This window comes from Aulostomus chinensis, chromosome 17 (assembly GCF_037954235.1).
Source record: "Aulostomus chinensis isolate RoL2024-O1b breed Wild chromosome 17, RoL_Achi_v1.0, whole genome shotgun sequence".
In the NCBI taxonomy this organism is placed as follows: domain Eukaryota; kingdom Metazoa; phylum Chordata; class Actinopteri; order Syngnathiformes; family Aulostomidae; genus Aulostomus; species Aulostomus chinensis.
In genome coordinates, this window is record NC_141336.1 from 11,008,524 (window position 1) to 11,028,126 (window position 19,603).

A 19,603-nucleotide genomic window follows, 5' to 3' on the forward strand; every position below is an offset into this window, starting at 1 on the left:
AGCCTGTCTCCAGCGCCGTCAGGAAACAGATCGAGAATTTTGGTCGTCTTGTTCCTCCTTATCACTCAAGAACATTTCCTTGGAAGCGGTTTTGGGACGGTGGACACGCTGGACGCGGAGGAGGATCCACGCAGGAGGCACAAACCGGACACCGTGTACTTCATTTGCGGTTTAAACACGATGGGTGAGTTCTTTCGCTTTTTTTTTCTTTTTTTTTCTTTCCTTGTTGGGGATGCAGCGAAGGGTCCAACGGCCAGGTGGGAAAATACAGCCTGATAGTGTCGGTGTGAGGGCGGTTGATGGGTCAGACGGGCTGTTAATCCAGAGGGACGAAGTGTGTAGACCGAGTCATTTGATGTGTCAGTTGGGATTGATTTTGGCGATGATCACTGGATACCCGTGCAGGGTTTGGCCTGTGTGTGTGTGTGTGTGTGTGTGTGTGTGTGTGTGTGTGTGTGTGTGTGTGTGTGTGTGTGAGAGAGAGAGAGAGTGTCTGTGTGTGTATGTGTGTGTGTGTGTGTCTGTGAGTGTGTGTATGTGTGCGTGCGACAGCAAACACTCCTCTATGAGAGCTCTCACCCAAACACCCTATGAGTGAGACTTTTAAGTTGGAGTTGAGACATTTTTGAGGAGAATTATTTAAAGTAAAAAAGGCGCGTCCGTGTAAAGATACAATTTAATAAATTAATATAATTGACGTTAATGTTTTACTTATGCTGTCAGGACGAACTTATATCCATTACACACAGCTTTAAAACACTGCTATATTTGAGTGTCTAAAACTGTGATTATTCATTTCATAAAAGCTTTATTCTAATCGCTGTTTTATTGTTCTACGTGTGTGTATGTGTGTGTGTGTGTGTGTGTGTGTATGTGTGTGTGTGTGTTATTTTGACTCCAGAGCCAGCCTTCGGCGAGGTGAACCAACTCGGCGGTGTGTTTGTGAACGGCAGGCCTCTCCCCAACGCCATCCGACTCAGGATAGTAGAGCTGGCCCAGCTCGGGATTCGACCCTGTGACATTAGCAGGCAGCTGCGTGTCTCCCACGGGTGCGTTAGCAAGATCTTGGCTCGCTACAATGAAACCGGCTCCATCCTCCCAGGGGCCATCGGTGGCAGCAAGCCGCGCGTCACGACGCCCACGGTGGTCAAGCACATACGGACATACAAGCAGAGAGACCCAGGGATTTTTGCCTGGGAGATCCGGGACAGGCTACTCGCAGACGGGGTGTGCGACAAATTCAACTTGCCATCCGTCAGCTCCATCAGCCGGATCCTGCGCAACAAGATCGGGAATCTGTCACAGCAGAGCCAGTATGAGTCCGGGAAGCAGGCGCCTCACCCACCGCCTCAACCCACGATACCATACAACCACTTATACTCATACCCAGCGTCCAAAGTGCCCACTCCCCCTGGCATGCCCACTCTCCCCGGACACATGGCCATGCACAGGATCTGGCCTTCGTCGCACTCGGTCACAGATATTCTGGGGATTCGGTCTATTACAGAGCAACAAAGTAAGCATGGCCGCAACATTTGATTGTTGCGCTCTTTTGAGCTTTTGGGTGAGTGTGTGTGTGTGTGTGTGTGTGTGTGTTTTTGTACTTCCGAGTTAACCGCTTTTATAGGCCCTGAAAACTAAATTTTGGGACGTGATAAACGCACAGGCCTCTATGGGGAGAGAACTTAAATGCCACTTGACCTGCCTGCTGATATTGATTTGAGGCTGCAGGTTAGTCCAGAAACAGATGGTTGGACTTGAAGTCATAATTAAGAGGCGGATGTGGACTATTAGAGGGACAGCGGAGGGAAGGGCGCTGAGATGTGCATCAAAATGAGGCGCTTGACGTGTAGCCAGACATTTTTACGCACGGCGGTTTAGCGTTCAGAATGTTTCAGCTTACTCACGTCACCTTATTTTGTGCTGTATTCATGTGTCGCACACAGGGAGGCCGAGACAACTTTGGCTTGTACACTACAAGACCTCAACCAAAGAGAAAATGTGCCTCATTTATATTGAGGCTCTTCAAACTTTAGCGCGTTTGTTCAGAGATGACGGAGGCGTCAATGGCATCCAGCTCACAGGGAGCAGTTAGACGTGTTTCGGTGTTTTCCTCAAGGACACTTCGACACGGGAGGAGGAGGATTACTAGACGGCCGCTCTGCCTCTGGAGCCGCCAACTGTTTTGGAAACAGGATCCGGCATAAATCAGTGTTAATGGTCGGCTCCGCTGTTGTGAAATGGATTTTCTGAGAGCTTGTTTTCCAGTGGCAGGAGGGGAAGTGCTGTCAGTCAAGGCCAGAGTCCTGCTGCTGGCACCGTTCACACACGCAGAAACACACTCGAGTGACCACACGAATGTAACAAAGATAAGAACGTTTTAAAAAAAAAGATGCCCTCAAAGAGTTTTTATTCCTTTACAGATTAGTAGCGTGTGTGTGTGTGTGTGTGTGTGTGTGTGTGTGTGTGTGGCTGAGGAACTTATTTTTTTCCAGTGACCGACATGATTTTTCATTTAAAGCGAATTGAAATTAATGACAAAAAGTTAGCAAAACCGATGATGTGGAGGGGCTTCATCTAAATTAGAAGTGATTTGAATGAAGGCGATAAGACAAACAGCCGATTCCTCCAAACTGGGCCCATTAAAAACTCCACTTCCAGGGTTTGTAAAACGCTGATTTTTTTAAATACTATTTTTCATTGTAAACCATGAGAACGGGACATAACACGATCAAAACAACAAACAAACAAACAAACAGAAGAGGGACAGTGTAAGAAAATGTATCCGGAATAAGAAGCGCTAAACTCGCTCATCTTCATCATGGAGGCCTCACTCCCATTGTGACGTGAAAGTTATCTTAAATTTTTGATTTTAATTAAAGTAAATTCATTCGCATGTAAGCAAGTGGAAATGCGTCGTTATTTCACATTTCCCTATGAAATTATTAAAACTAGAATTATTCGAATTGCTAACATTTACACGTGTGGCTCTTTTTCTGTAACGTTATGCTCACTCGCGTTTCCTGACTTACGACCGTGGAAATATTAATTATTGTCTTGTGCAGTCTGGATATTCTATTACGTTAAAAAAACCACAACAACAACAAAAAGCAGGGAGCTGTGCAGGTCTTTTTTCCTCCTCTCATCTCCAAAGCCTCTCTGACTTCCCTCTCTTCTCTCTTTCTCTTTTGCCCCTCCAGTTAGTGACAGTCCATCCTATTCCAGCGCCAAACTAGAAGAATGGAGCGCTTTTAACAGGACAAATTTCCCACCAGCAAGCTCTCCACTAGTCAATGGCGTGGATAAACCGCATTTAGAACCTGAAGCAAAATACACACAGGTAAACAGAAAGAAAAGAAAATCAATAAAAAATAATGACACTTCTTATTTTGCACCTCAGATGTCTCAACCAGGCTCTTAATGCACCTTTATTTTAATAATTACACGAGGCAATTTCACAGAATTCATGCGCACTTCCTGTTAGCTTGCTGGTAATGAGTGCTTTAACCTAATTATATATATATATATATATATATATATATATATATATATATATATATATATATATATATATATATATATATATATATATATATATATATGACGCCATCCACCCAATCATATATATATAAAATTCTGGCTATAACAGGCGCACTTCCTGTTGGTCATGCTGCGTGATTAGAGCTTTCATGGATCATTATTTGATTTTATTCTCTTTATTTTTTTTTAATTCAATTTATATTGAAGTTTTTTTTTCTTCCACTTTTGCTCTCCAGATTTGTCTCAGTGGCAGTTGGCTTCTCACCCGGTAACGAATGGAGCCATGAGACAGAACCAGTAATTCATTCACAGGCCGATGTAGTCGCTTTATTTTAATTGGCTTCAGTGCTTTCAGTCCACTTGAGCGGCGACGATCACCGACCTCTCCAATCGTCTCTGAATTTGCTTTTTGTGAGAAAAGTCATCGTGACTTCATAGATATTAAAACAAATTACAGCCTAGGGCCATAAAAAAATTGCACAATGTTATACACAAGTTAAACAATCAAAATGAAATAAATCCGAATTTTATTAACTTTATAGCTGACGTCGAATTTTAGCTTTCCACCATCTTTGAATTTATTAATTTCATTGAACGTACGAGAAATATTAGATTTAAAACAGCCTTACAGTCCACATTTGAATTATAACACTGATATATATTTTAAATTTCACTTTATGTAAACGCATTTTCATCCTTTTTGTTTTTGTTTTCTAGAGTAACAAATGAAGGGCTACTGGCGGTGTGTGGATGCGCGCATGCGTGCTCATTTTTTCCCTTTCCTTGACAGGAGTCTCATTAGAGCAGAAAAAAACCAATCAGTTCTGTATTATTAGAACTGTTGCTTCCTTACCTCGTAGAAGCTGACAAGATTGGGCGCGTTTGAAGCTACGACACAAAGAGTCAGACAGCCGCAGCGGTTTGCCGAGCAACTTCACACAAGCAGGAGTGAGCCATTAAAATAAAGAATAAAAAACAACACTATCAATTATTCAGTTCAGTCCCCCCCCCCCCAAAAAAAAAAAAAACAAAAAAAAAACGAGGGATGGCGCAGCAGGAGGCCTGGTGAAGGATCACCAACCAGGAAAATGTAGGAAATACAACTGCTTAAATAATATATTTAATTAATTTCAAGAAGCTCTACGTTTACTTTCTGGAAGGTCAGTATGTTAATTTAGTGGACCGCTCAAGGGCGTTCTATTTCCGGTTCTGTCAACTAGAGAAATGCATGCAGATTATGGGATTTACTTCTATAAGTTGACTACTTGCGGTTCTGATTATATGATATAAGGACTATAGGCGCAGTGAGCCGCGCACAACGAGCAGACGCACCCATGGGACTCTCAGGTTTTTGTCTGGACGAAGACGAGCTTCATTAAAATAGATTTAATGTGAAGCCGGAGCTGACTGAGGGGCCGTTTCCAAAACGATTCAAACATCCACTAAAAGAAGAAGACCAAGATGAAGGAAAAACAAACAAACCCAAAAACCTTTCCTAAAAACAAACGACGATCAAATCAAGTCAGTTTTAAATGGGAATTCTCTTAAGTGATTTACCTGCGTTTAAATATTTGCAACGTGATTTTGAATATTTGGATCAAGAGGTGCAAAGATGAATATGTTTGACTTATCATTATTTGAATAGTGAGATTGAAAGCGAAGTAAGCAAATAGTAATTAAAAAAATCTAAACAAACACAGCTGAATTATTAAAACCAAGTGATTAAAAATAAAAAAACAAACTTTCGTACATGTTGAGCTACAGTACAAACTGCCATCATAAATTTGATAACTTTTATTTTGCTAATTTTATTCAATTATACCCTAAACATTATTGCGGAATTTTGAACTCTCTCTAAATGATCTCTCTCCCCTTTTATAAGAAACTCTCAAATTAGGGCATAAAATATAATGACAAAAAAAAATGAGGAAGGGAGCTTAAAATAACGGGTAAAATGCATGTTGCAGTCTGAATTAAGAGGGTTTCAGAATCTCCTGTATTTGGTTGCCTGTGTGTGAGACAGGTGTTGAATCCCATCTGTGCTACCTGAGGCTGTTAGTAGTGTTGCTGCATTGGATTGCATTATTCTGCAAAGGTGTTTCCTCTTATTTTAAGTGTGTTGTGTATTCAGATGCGTGCAGTATGTGTTGGTGGGGAGATGTACTGCAGTGTTTGTGTTTTACTGTGGGGCTTTCCAATAGCAGATGGTCTAATCCTTGAAAGACCGATTTAAATAGCAACATTTTTTTTTAATGTTTTATCTACTAATCTGCCGTATTGTGGAGGCAAGTGAAGACTCCCAGACACCCACATGTGTGTACCCGTACAAAACCAGTTCTTCTTCTTCTTAATTTATGTCTCATAATCACCACTTCAGTGTCTACTTTTTTCATGTTGGTTCGTGAGAAATAGCCAGCGACTCTGCCAGTCAGGTCAGTCTATGAAATTAACTGACACTGAAAAACTGACAAGATTCAAAATGTAGAAATGATTCTCGGTAGTCTAAGACCACCCAGGAACCGAAATGCGGCCTCCTCGTTGAAATGCTTTGGTGAATTCCTTAAGTTAAGTCCTGTCGCTGTGCCAGCGAAGCAAAGCCCATTCATGCTTTTCGAAACCAGTGCTCGCCTCCTTCTCTATCATATTTCCCCTCTTCCTGCTCTTTCACTCTCAATCTCTCATGACATCTGTTTCGTGGCGCCCCCAACCACCCTGTCTGCCATCGTCTGGTGAGTCGACACAGAAGAAGTCCACGTTTGGTAGAAAATAAGTCCCATATACAGATGGGCAATCACGCATGTATGGTTTTTATACGTGTTTAATATGTTCCAGGGGCATGAGAGCGCATAATTGATCGTTCATACTTTCATCAAAATTGGAAAAATAGCTATTTTATGTGGTGGCAGTGATATCCAAGTCAGTGCTGTGCAGAATTTCACCAGCTTCCTTTCACTTTCTGCTACTTTTTTAGCTCAGCTTTTTCCATGAGAAGTTGACCGCTTGTGTGCATCTATCTGGGTCAATAAAATGTCGAAAATATTCCCTCAACTGACAAGATTTAAAAATATTTATGTGGCACATTATTCTTTTAATCTGAAGAGGAAAAACAAATATTTTACCCTTCTAATTGTGTCCCGTCTCTCTCTCTCTCTCCCCAGATGCCGAATGGCTTGCCCACAGTGAACAGCTATGTCACAGCGCCCAGCATCCCGCCCTACCACCCTCCCACCCAAGTGTCACCCTACATGGGGTACAGCGCCACCACGTCGGCCTATGTGACCGGACCCACGTGGCAGCCGGCCAGTGGCAGTGCTCTATCTCCCCACAGCTGTGACATTGCCAGCCCTCTGGCCTTCAAGAGCATGACAGCCAACCGTGACGCCATCCACCCAGTCATCGCCTCGGCGCTGTGAAGTCAGCTCCAGAGGTTGATGGCAGAAGATGGGAGGCGGGAGGGAGACGGGCTAGGACAGGAGACACCAAGTCTGTCCCCCGTGGCTTCATTTCATTCTCGTTGCCTCTTTTCTATGAAGGACTTGACCCTGGGGACCCAGATTTGTGCCGTTGTGGTTGTCAACTCCTCCTCTCAGTCAAGCCAAAGACACACCAGGAATACACACAAACTTGTTGTTGAAAGAACTGGCAGTGCAGGTGTACTGAAGGACTGATGCGTGGCTGCCGCTTCATCCATCAACACCATTCCTCTCACCATTTTTTTTTTTTTACTGCACACTTCTGCAAATGAGGGCAAAATGGGGTGATGTATAACTTCTCAAATCAAAGAAGAGGGAAAACGTTTGCATTAGTGTTTCAGGGTGCTTTATAATTCCTATTGTTTTGGTTTTTTAAAAAATATTTGTATGCTTTTTGTTATTGTTTTGTAACTGTTCCGGAGCATTGTTTTCCCACTTCTCTAAAAATGTAGCTGATGAAAACGCTCCCCCAGAGAAGTTTATTTATTAGATTAAGGTACGTTGAATGAAGTGCAATTAGCCTTAAAGACAGTATGGGAATCTCCAGGCACACTCAGACAAAATTGGCTTTGGTCTTCTGTTGGAGTTAAGAGCATGAACGATTGACAAATGTTGCACAATGAAATTGAATGTATCTTATTAAATTGTTTGGCTGTTTATTGGTCTTCATGGAGTTGGACAGTTTTTTTGAGAATTATTTCTTTATTTTTTTACTCTGTGAAGAAAGATCAGCAAAACAAAAGAGGGATTGTAGCCTGTCGACCTGTTTTTCATGGGCAGGAAACTGATTTTCATAAAATAAGTCTGCACAAGCTACGTCACCGTTTACCACAGAAGTTTATCAGAAATGTTTGTCATCACATGCACTATAATATAATTATTTTTAAATCCTAAATCGGGCTTCTTAAATCAACACATTAAGTATGCTTCCTTTAATCAATTTATTTCCGAATATTAGCGGCATAATACAAGTTTAAATTAAATATCATTCGTATGATACAGTGAGACAAATGGCAAATATTTTTCTGCACAATTTTCTAACTAAATAAATGGTTAATGCAGGGCCCGTCTTTTGAAAAGGAAGTGACATAAATAAAAACTGCTGTAGTATTTTAAAGCGCTGAAAATAAATTTAATTGTTAACTTCATTAAATACCTCATGAAGGAGGAATATGCTTCTGACAAATCAGTGACTTTTTATATTCGTGAAGGTTTCTTGTAATATGGGTCCTACTGATTTTGGCAGTTTTTACATCACAGCGTTTTATTTAGCTGCAAGTAAGACAGTAAATGACTCTCTCATTGCTAGGACCGGGTAGCAAAATTTTTATGATAGCAACTCTGAAATGCGTCAGTACTATTAAGTACAGACTAGTCATTCAATATCTAATAGCAATACCTGAGGAGTAAATCTCTAGTTTTTTATATTGTAAAACTGCTGTGAATGGAAAAACGTCAATTGGTGAAAACATAAAACGAAACAGAAGACTTGGGTTAAAACGCAGAGAAGCTGAAAACTATAGTCAAAAACTTGTGATGTAATGTGGAATGTCATTTTTAATTTTCTTTTTCAAAAATCGGTATTGGTCGGGTACCACTATCGGTAAAAGTGCCAGTATCGTACATCTATGAGTGATACCCAGCCTTAGTAGTCACTACGTTACATTTAGGGATGTGTAAGGAGGAAAGTCGGACTCCTGAGCTGAGCTAGAGTCCACCAGAGAGCCATGAATGGGTCCACTGGACCGCGGCCTCCAAGGTCATCAGACATCTGACCCACATACGAACCTTCAGCAGCGACGAAAAGGGCCAAATGGGGCTAGTTAGGGCCAACGTGATGTGTTCACTGGAAAAGCAAAACATACGGCTTCGCTGACAAATGACATGTTTGCAAAATGATGCAAAAATAAGGCTTGAAGGGGAGAAAACATGTCATAAATTATGAGCGAGCCTGACAAGTCCTGTCTAGCCCCTGCTGTTGGAATAAGAAACTGGGCTCCGGCATGGGCACGGGGTGGGAGATGAGCGTGACAAAAACTGCTCACCTGCACTTTCACACAGCTTTACCTGAGAGTTCAGGGAGGGTGGCTGCCGGAGTTCGGGCCCCATGTTTCCATTCCTCTTGTGTTGCAGCATAAACAGTCTCTCCGTGTGACAGTGTCAACAATCCTCCTCATGCAGGGGCTCATTTGACTTGGAAAGCACTCTTCCCCGCATCCAGTGGTCACGGACCGTTGCTCAGGGATCGTAGTGCTGCTTTGACCGTATGTGAACCACATCACAGGGACGTGATGATCACACACTCGCTGTACCAGCCAGCCCTCACAGCTGCCCCTGCCATCCATCAGTAAATGATAGTTACAACCAGCACTGCTGTTAAATGACAAGAGTGGTAGGAATAAGTCCTTCCATGCTTGGACCAAAACAACTTTTCCTTTCAATTAAGCCTCAGCAACCTTGTTAATCCCGTCTACCTCATACAACAAAATAAAAATGTGGTCGTTTTAATTGACATTTAAGAAAACAAGAACAGTGTGTTTTCTAGACATCTCAGAAGCCTAATAATCCTCGCTCTTGTAGTCTAGTAGTTGGTCAGCTGTATAAAAGCGAGGCCTAAAAGGCGCACTTTTAAAAATCGGGCTAAACACATGTTTACAATTAATGAGTCTGACTTCAGTGTCATATGGTTATCTTTACTTCTCCACATGCAATCAGAAACAAGACAGCCATTTCCAGCGTAACACAGAGCAGAGTGTAGAACACTGGCTGAATACAGGAGTTCATGCATGGTTCTGCTCACGGAACTTATTCAAAAGACTCTGACAACAGCCAGAATGTTTTTGTTATGCCTTAAAACAGCAACGCTGGGCAGACAGGTGAATAAACCCACTTAAGAAAAAAAATATGCTAAAAAATGTCTGGCTCTGTGCTTTTGGCATGTTAGCATGTGGCTCCCATGTTCAATCACGCTGACATGAATCAGTGCTTTTAACGCCCTGCACTTCTGAATATTTATTAATCATTAAGCATGCCTGCACTGGAGGAGGCACTGAATTGAAATGTGGTGGGTGAAGATGAGCAGCGTACGTGGAGAGAGGTGTTAAGTAATTCAGGTGAAGGGACAGAGGATTTATGATCAGGACGGCGTGCAGGGAATTCAGGTGAAGGGTGGCTCTGTTGCTTAGCTACCAGCAATACATGCGGCACATGTTACGAGCTGTCAAGTCTGAAACAAACATTCAGTCCTCCGTTACAGAATGAACAGGTTAACAATTCCATCAGTCTGCAGTTGTTAGTCTATCACCATGAGCCCCTGGGCAAAAAAACAGGAGCCCTTCCATTTTGGCAGTGAGAAACTCCCCCAATAATGATGACTGTCAAATGCCAACGTGGCTCAGTAGAAGATACGAGCAGATGAGGTTAAGATGGATCTCTTCAAGAGCAGCCTCTACCCCTCAGGTTGTGCAACAGGTGTGTGTGTGTGTGTGTGTGTGTGTGTGTGTGTGTGAGTGCATATTTTTGTGTGTGTGTGTATGTATATCTATCTATCTATATCTATATCTATATATGTATAAATAGAGAGAGAGAGAGAGAGAGAGAATGTGTGTGGTAATCCACCCCACTTTTCTTGCAGCCCCATTTGAATTTCTTGAGCTTGTTGTTTTAGCTTGCGCTAAGCTATGCACAGGCAACGACTCCCCACCTCTGAGAGCGTGAAGGAAAGAGACAAGAGTGTCACTCGGTTGGGAATACAACTTGTACGACCGACGGGCTCTCAAAGGACAGGAGTAGTAGGATGGTGATATGCTTATTTGGCTGCCAGAGCTGAAAAACTCCCAAACAAAAAGGACAACATGCAATAATCCACCAAGTAGCTCACTCCCCTCCACACACACACAAACAAACCCAGTGAGAAAACAAGTGAGATGTTCCTTTTATTTATGACCAAATCATGCAAGTACAATTCTTCAAATTCTACATATTTTAGGACATTTTAAAAGGTCTAATTAAAAACTAATAAGAGCTTGAATAATGAAGGTTATACAAATCACTGGATATACGTAAAAATATCAGTCACGCAAAAGTATTAAAAAAAATTCTGCAATTAGCCTCAGATGGATAGCTAAGTTGCAGCTGTTTGAAATGTAAGGCAGTAATGATCACAGTATTCATTTGTGATAATATATGCGCGACAAAGATGCGTACATACAGACAGTGTACGTGTGTGTGTGTGCGCGCGCGCGCGTGTAGGCTCCACCCCTGTAGTAGGTCTGTACGATAGCTGACTTCAGAGGCAGTTGAGATACGAGTGTTAGAGAGAGATAATGTGCTCGACTCAACTCAGCGTGTTTTCAAGTTTTGTGCGACTTGCAGCTTCATAATAATGGGAACTCTAGCGGGTCTAAAGCTGACCTTTCTCTGATTGTCATGTAAACACCCGTACTTACTCATTTAGGAGCACTCTCTTTCATTGGAACATTAAGAACTGTGTGTGCGTGTGTGTGTGTGTGTGTGAAAACCTGTTCTCAATTAAAATGTGTGTGTCCAACACTGCTGCTGTGTTGTAGCACTTCCTGAGAAACTAAATTACAATCCTAAGAAAATGTATTGTAATGCTAATTTGGTGTTTTGCAGATATGCAGATATATGAACAATCCCTAAGGCACCAGTGGATTTCCTTTCATTTTTTTTTTTTTTTTACCAGTTCTTCTGTAGCCACTTGGACACATACTCATAGACCAGCAGCATCACTGCTCCACCTGCAGCCAGACACAAAAGATGGCCTCTGTAAACCAAACGTTCATCCTGCTGAACAACCGTGCTCACTTTCTGAATTCACCATTGAATATAAAATCTTTTAAGCCTGACATCTAATTCAACCAGGAGCATGGCGACCATAAAACATTTAAAAATGAAAAAAAAAAAAATCAACAATGAAAAAAAAATACTCAAAACAAAAACAGACAAAATGGCAAATGGTTTGTAAATACATGTATGGCTCAGTGGCCGCAATACCTCAGCCCACCTTACGTTTTTAAGTATTTCCATGGTAACACTGTGCTCTACCAATCAGAGACGCCGCAACACCTGAGGACTCTGAGTATTCAAGTACTTCTCCATAAGATTTACGAATGAAACATGTTTTTTTCTTCTATTATGAGGCTTCTACTGGAACGATAAGTTATTTGTGCCACCAAGGCTGCGAATGAAGGGGTTTGCTTGTATTGCATTGGAAACAGTCATGCTAAATTTAGCGCAGACACATTGCCAAGGTAAGGAGATATTGAGCATAAAAATATATATTTAATTTAATATGAAAGTTTATTTAGTAAAAAAATTAGGTCAGAGTCTTCTTTAAACCACACATCTTGTTAAGACATTTGTAAAAGGGTTGTTAGAGAGATGTTTGTGTTACCTGGTCCGAGCCTCATTATCTTGGGCACCAAACCCTTGTACAGTGCCAAGTACCTGGAAGAAAAGACAAAGTTTGGTGATGCTGAACAAAAATACTACAGTCAACAGTGAAAATATGCAAAGTTTGCAACCTTTTTGTACACAAGTCCTCAAAGTGTAAATACATTGTGTACAGTTTGCAGTCTGACAGTCTCTCACCCTGTCAGGTCCAGTGCTGGCTCTACCGGCCCTGACAAGTACCTGCCTCTTAATGCTTTCAAGGTGATCAGTGGCTGCCTGCCTCTACCTCGTGCTCCCTGTCCCGCTCCCTGCCCCCGCCACTGATGGCGTTAATAAGGCTCGACCCACTTCCTCCCTGGCCCTCTGTCTGATTAGATTGACCCGAGGAGCGCCGCACGTCTCGTTAGGGTCTGCTTAACGACGTCTCCCATTGGGACCACTAATTAGCTGGGACTGTGTTTTGTTAGAGCAGGGGACTGGATGTGGTGGTGGGGGGGAGCGGGGTTCGGGGCACCCCTGCGACGACAGCGTTTCAGTGCCGTTCCTACAGCAGCCCCTGAGGCTCCTGCGGCCACTAACTACAAACATCTCCCTGGTCCTTGTCTAGTGGAGCTGCATGGGGAAAAGTGGAGTGCCTGGGTCATTGCTACCATAACATACAGCTTTCCTTGAGGCTTCCATTCCATTTGGACCTGTCAATCTCACAGTCTTAAAAATATTTTAACATTTACTGTACAAGTGACATAAACCTATGATCACATGTGTAGGGAAGAGAGGCCAGAATGTAACGTCACTGTTTTGTTTTCATGGGCTCACAACTTTGCATCAGGCTACTCTTGTACTTCCCCTCTAGCTTGGGCTTGTATGTTGCACAATCCAAGCCTGTTAACGTGTAGCTGCAGATGGTAGATTTGTCTTTTCTGACAACCCGTTTGGCGGATGACCCACAATCAGTTGCTAACAAAACAAACAAAGTGCCTCATTAATTCTTGGAAGAACCAGGCGTATGAGCTCAGTGACATTTTTGAAAAAAAAAAAAATGTCAGAGGGATCCTCTACTTATCCCTGGAATCAAAGTCCCCTCAGTCTCCCCAGGCTCAGTCGTACCCCTCCTCCCGGTACACCAGCGCCATGGTCTGGAAGCAGGTGCGGTACTTGATCTCTCCGGGTACTGGCTGAGGGCCTTGGATACGGCTCTTAGCCACGTCAAAGGGAATATTCACACAGGAGGAGATGGTCCCAGACACCAGGCCGATGGTGAACTTCCTCAGGAACTCAAGGGTAGGGTCCTGGTAAAGAAATGGAGTCAAAATAAAGGTATTATGTTCAGAAAAAGCAAACACACAACATGAAGCATAAAGAAAACAATTCAGGGAAGTAACAATATGAGGTTGTCAAAATAAATTGTGTTTATATGTGTGTGAGAGCACGAGGGGGGCTTGTGCATATTGCAAAGCTGGCATGAAAGCCCCGATCATTTTATGGTAGCGGGGGGCAGATTAGTGCTTCCTGACTGTGGTGCAGCCCTCTGATTGGCTGAACAGAAGCACATGTTCTGCGGAGAGCCAAGACAGGGGATTTATAAACAGGGTTCATGCAGACAGACTGGGGAGGCATATGGGGACAATTTGGGTAATTGGGCTGTGACTCGGCACAGGGGTATTACTGTACCAAAGAAGCCAAGACTCAGAGAGCTCTGACAGCTAATTGGCCAGGATATTTTTACAAATGACAGCAGTCTCTCTGGTCCAGGCCTTTCTCAAGCGGCTGGACACCCTGAGAGCCGAGGTAAATCAACAGCTAATCCCACTTCTTCATTTTTTTTTTCAAGTGGGCTGTGGGGAAAGAGGGTAACATACCTCTGGCCTAAGTACACCCATCAACTGACTTCCTAACAGCCTTGAGCAAACATCTCCTCACACATTTGCTCGTGAATGATGCCAGTGTGCTATCTGCCTCCTTTATTCAAGTGGTGATACAAGACACAACGGAGCTCGGCCGGCTGAATTTGACTAGGACATAAGTGAGTTGCAAGCTCATTGCTCATGTTGCTGACAAAAGGGCTTTGGAGAAATGCCACCATGAGCCCAGCCAGTCAGCTGTTGGAGGCCGCGATATTTATCCTCTGCTGCCTCAACAATGATCGTTGTCAGCCGCTTGCAAAGAGGATCATTCCATCAACAGACATACAGATGGATCCTTCCCAAAAGTGACGGCCGCAATCTAAGAACAGAGCTATTTGAGTCATCCAGCCGCATAATTACCATTCATAGAGGATGACCACTTGCTTCTCTGGACATCATGCGTCACTGGAAAAATGTTGAATACAGCAGAGCCCGAGCTCCCAGTGCAACCTCTTGAAAATAGTACCGTTGTCTGTTTCCAATTAGTTCATTGGAGTTAATCTAATGCTCCAGTTTGTACATGAGGATCTGGCGTATGGTAACGTTTCCATTAAACAAAATTAACTTTTGTTTGGGCCATCATGCCCTGCCGGATGTGTAATCCGAAACTTTGAGGATGTTATGAAGAGCAAACAGACGAGGTATTAGCAGGCAGATCTTACAAGCTCCTCTCCTGATTTTTGCTTCCTCTTTGCTGTAGCAGTCAGGCTAACTAATCATACTGTCAAGCACTTGCTATTCCCCCGATGACTAGGTGGCTGAGACACATGTGTATCAAATAGCCTGAGGTTAGCAAAAATTAGGCGTAGTCAAGGTTACAAACACTGAAGGTTTGCATTTGTGGGTAAGAAGTAAAACAAGACCAGAGTGTGAGCATAGATTTTGATTGGCATGATACCGGGTTGGTTGGAATAGCATCCTTGACATTGAAGTAGAAGCCAAAGTAGATCATGTTGAAAACGCCATGGCGTCCCAGTGTTGATGTTAATCCTTTATTCAGGCCCTTTAGTCCAAAGCCGTCAGATTTGATGATGAGTCTCGCTTGAGCAAATGAGGAGGGTTGCTGTATGGAGAAGGATTGAATTCAGTAGAAGGTGTCAAACACTGACAAAACAACACTCAGCCTCTGGAGAAAACATCCACATTACACACACTCTGAGAGTTAAGACAGTATTTTATTTCAGGCAACCTGTTTGAAGGTGTCTCTGTTGGCCTGGAGACTGACTTTCACCACTTCGAAGGGATTGACGACGACAGCCTCAGTCAAGCCTGCACCAAGCCCTGCTGCAGACAGTGCCTGTAGGGGAGATGGATGTGATTTAGGAGTGAGAATGTAGCAATGAGAAAAGACCAGATAAATGGATGCAGACAAGCACAATTTCTAACGTGTCTACGCTTCGGTCTTGAATTGCAATTTCAGAAACTTGTTCCGGGTATCTTTGTCTCCTAAAATGTGAAGATTTGTTTTTGTCATGTCTGTCATTATAACACACAAGACTCCTTTTGTTTGCTATCATTTGACAATATGTTAGGCTGACTGGAGGAAGACAGAACAGAATGAAGGGAGGAATGTGATTGTAGTGATAGAATGATTCATTATCAGGAAGGCAGGAAGTTTAATTTGAGCACTCTAAACAATAATATTTTAGATCACCTGATGCAACGTAACAAGAACAGAACGTGAAATGTTGCAACAAGACATGTACTTCCATGAAGGTGTATATGTGTGAAAGTAAGTGTGTGTATGTACGTGTGCGTGCTCGCTGAGAAGCGTAATGGGAACATGTCAAGAACGTGTCTACAGCTCATTACTCTTTCAGCCTCTTTATCCTGCTGTCAGAGCCCCGGGACCCATCCTCTCAGACATGCCTCGTGATATTTACACAGCCAGCCATGTTTGAATTCTCTATTTGTATTATTACTGTGTGTGTCCTCATTAATCAGAGTGAAGGCATTCAGCTGTGCCATGCTGTAAAGAAGAGAGACATTCAGGAGCAATCTGTAATTCCTGGTACTAATGATCTTTTGTGATTACAGTACTGGATACGCAAGGGCCTCTGGGGAAACGGAGTTAGAGGGACTTGAGGAGATAGAGAAGGAGGGGGAAGAGAGCATGATGGATGGGACAGGTAAACATTTCTCCACCAATGGCTGTAAAAACAAGCTGAGGACATACGCCGAGGTACAGGTAAGTCATCCATCACAGCTGCCACTTGGCTGCCACCTGAATAGGTGATGTGGTGACCGCGCCCTTGCAATGCGAATTTGTCGAGCTTCAAACTCTGACTCAGTGTTACAGAAACCATACTGGTAAACAAGGATGAAACTACGTGTGTGTTCAAGGACTTCGGTGTAACCAGTCCTGCAGAGTGAACATCCGCCAGGAGAATATACGGGGCGCTTAATCTATAAGTCATTAATTTGGTTGCACATAAAGTTGGACTAAAACAATACTATGAAGCTATTTTTGTATCTTTGTTTTGGATTCAATGTGCAGTGAAAATAACTGGGAGCAAAAAAAAAAAAAAAAAAAAAAATCGAAAATGTATTTATTACAAGTTAAATAAATTTGAGAATTAAACCATATTGATCAAAATCCAAGGCTTCTATGTAAAGCAAATTTTGTTTGCATACAGTTGAAAACAATCTGACCTCTCTATTATCTTGACTGGAGCGGCAGCTTGGCTCCAGAACGGAAAATAAAAACATGTCTTCCATTTTTCAAAACAAAAGTCAGTATAACAGCTGAAACAAAGGTTGGATTCTTAAAAAAAAAAAAAAAAGAAAATTTCAAATTCACGAATAAATATTTTGGATTCCCGATAATATCCTGATCATTTTGACTACAGGGTCCATAATTTTGCTCTCAAATCATATTTTGGATTGCAGACCTATTCTATGATCCTGTGCAATTTAAGCGACAAAGTTCAAGTTTAAAATGCATTTTGGATGATTCATCTGATATCAAAGTGTAGCTTTTCACCGTATTTGGTCCTGGTTTCATTTATTTGGAAGGACAACACACATTTACTAATGTTTCTGTAAATGTGCCAGTGTTAGCCAGTGAGCTCATTTTCAGCAGTTGTCCTTTAATGACATGTTCTGAAACAAAAAAATTATTCTAAAAGTTCACAAAAAGACAATGACTCCAACATGTTGGAGTAAAAAAAACAAAACAAAACAAAACAAAACAAAACCAACCTTTGTTTTAATCAGCAGAGTCCTAATTAAAATTTTCTTTCAAGGGAGGCCTGGTTAGGACAGGCAGCAGCATGAAATAAAACTGAAAAGTTACAAAGAGAAAATAGAGAAGAAGAAATAAACAAATCAAACAACAAAGGAACCTCACTAGAAATAATGAATAAAGAACCCGCCACACTTTTTTTCTCCATTTAGGATTTGAAAGCATTTAACAAGATTAATTAAATCTAAAATGATCTAAAACCTAAACTGCCTGAAGACTTCAAAGAACAGAGTAATATAAGAAAGTTATAAGCTTGTAATGTTTTAAGCAAGATTAAATCTGAATGTCTCACACAGCTGTAGTTTTGGCTATTACAAGATTTTGCTCGTGCTAATCACCGTAGTTTTTCTTCACCCTGGAAACTAATAAAATTAAAATAAAACAATGCTTATGACATTAAAAAAGGGGCCCTGATAAACTGCCAAACCACCATACTTGTGAAAATGCTACTTCTGACTGTTCCATTGCCCGGAGTCAAGCTCGTAGTCATTAGTGCCACCCTGATCAGCTGACAGACTGCGACCCGCCCATCATGTCTCCAAACGGCAAACTCCATCTTCCAATGTCTAATTAAGTCAAATTTCTGTGTGGCAGTGAGAAGACCTAATTCAACCTTATGCATCTGCACAGTAGTGGGTCACGTGGTTTACTGTCTAGACAGGGATGGCACATTTGTAACGTATATGACTGTCTATTAGGGGGGGCTGGGTAGTGTTCAGAAATGTTTGATACCTGTTTCTGAATGATACTTGGATTGATACTAATTCAAAACAATTTCACAAAGGGAAAATTACACGACACATTACAAATCTTTTGTTTTGTTTTTCAGCTGCTTGGCATTTTCACACTCTTGACCGTCTAAGCCGACAAATCAAAATGCTATTTGATTGAATTGTTCATATTCATTTTGATATTTCAGCCTGTTGGCTAATTTTCCACTAAATGCGGTTCAACAACACCAAAAAAAAAAATTCCATCTCGAGATTCACTGTTCTGAAATTCGATTGACTGACGAAGCATCTCTAGATATTCGATATCCAGCCCTATCAGTTACCTTTATTGCTCAATCCATCCCAGACCAAACATTTATAAACATTAAAACTAATAGAATAATTCATCAGTTTATAAGAGAGTTTACAAGTTTATAACTACTTCTTAAAAAGTAAGTTACAAAGTGCTTTGCATCATATCGAGCACTAAGCAAACATTTAAGAAAATACATAAAACAGACACAGTAGTAACCCTTAAATCCAAATGGAATTAATAGAAAACCAGCCTAAAAAAAGTGATATAAAAGAAGCCCGTCCCCTATAGGAAAGGTTTGTAGTGAGCCATCTAGGATGTGGGTCACCTAGGATGACTTCATGAAGACCTGAAAAACGCATCACAAAAGCGCAATCTAATCAGTTGCGAATGTTCCTTCATTATTAGAATAATTATCATTATGATACGTCATCCCACACCGGGTGTACACACGTGAGAATTAATTAGCGATAAATAGTCAGTTTAGTTACGCATCAAAAGCTGTGCACTGAGGACAGGACACTGTCAAACTATTCTTGGCTTTTGTCTTCACCTCACCTTACCAGGTGAGGTGAAACGTTTTTGATGTTGAGTGAGGTGCTCTTCCTGTTCCTGTGTGTGAGTGTGTTAATTTTTTAGGCGCGAGTGTATTTAGGCGTTTCTGTTGAGACTCACCACGCCAGGAGACAAAGGGGTCAAACCCAGCAGCTTCTTGTACTGCTCAAAGGTGAAGAACTGCAGAGGAGAGATCGGGATGAATGAGCTGTCAGTTAGTCACGGTGCATTCATGAAACTGTCATCTCGACAAAAACACACCCACAAATGGACGCTCAGGTTATGAGAGTGTGAACGCTTTCTCTCAATTTTTGCATTGCAGTCTGCGGAATAGTTTAATGCACATTCTCCAAAACAAACATGTCCTCTGATTTGTTTATCTGTGCATAGAACAAATTCCCACCGGGAGCATTTTAATCTGAGCTTTAATTTGCTCTAATTCTTTGCTC

General features: G+C 41.9%; 2 protein-coding genes across 3 annotated transcripts in view; one reads left to right on the top strand and one right to left on the bottom strand.

Annotated features, from left to right (window-relative positions):
• The first annotated feature begins 5 nt into the window (after window positions 1–5).
• pax9 (paired box 9) lies at window positions 6–8,120 on the top strand. 2 transcript variants are annotated; one of them, XM_086182762.1, is made up of 4 exons: window positions 6–184; window positions 902–1,516; window positions 3,201–3,340; window positions 6,699–8,120. In XM_086182762.1, exons 1-4 carry the CDS (start codon window positions 181–183, stop codon window positions 6,951–6,953), a joined length of 1,014 nt encoding a protein of 337 aa, XP_086038888.1. In that variant the 5' UTR covers window positions 6–180; the 3' UTR covers window positions 6,954–8,120. The 2 variants fall into 2 exon arrangements, with proteins under 2 accessions (XP_086038888.1, XP_086038889.1); XM_086182763.1 differs by lacking the exon at window positions 3,201–3,340 and having other exon boundaries at window positions 6,699–8,118.
• Window positions 8,121–10,937: 2,817 nt separating this feature from the next.
• The window catches only part of slc25a21 (solute carrier family 25 member 21), a 101,454-nt gene continuing 92,788 nt past the window's right edge, over window positions 10,938–19,603 (bottom strand). Inside the window, exons 6-11 of the mRNA XM_086182277.1 lie at window positions 19,275–19,334; window positions 15,522–15,629; window positions 15,231–15,395; window positions 13,536–13,717; window positions 12,430–12,482; window positions 10,938–11,773 (exon numbers count right to left, since the gene is read on the bottom strand). Of these exons, the coding sequence (XP_086038403.1) occupies window positions 11,712–11,773; window positions 12,430–12,482; window positions 13,536–13,717; window positions 15,231–15,395; window positions 15,522–15,629; window positions 19,275–19,334 (630 nt within the window). The 3' untranslated portion in view covers window positions 10,938–11,711. The remainder of the gene's footprint in view (window positions 11,774–12,429; window positions 12,483–13,535; window positions 13,718–15,230; window positions 15,396–15,521; window positions 15,630–19,274; window positions 19,335–19,603) is intronic.

Excerpts from the sequence above, each read along its gene's own strand:
- pax9 (XM_086182762.1), top strand. Across the intron at positions 1,517-3,200 it reads GTCTATTACAGAGCAACAAA|TTAGTGACAGTCCATCCTAT; the intron begins GTAAGCATGGCC and ends TTGCCCCTCCAG. Across the intron at positions 3,341-6,698 it reads CTGAAGCAAAATACACACAG|ATGCCGAATGGCTTGCCCAC; the intron begins GTAAACAGAAAG and ends CTCTCTCCCCAG.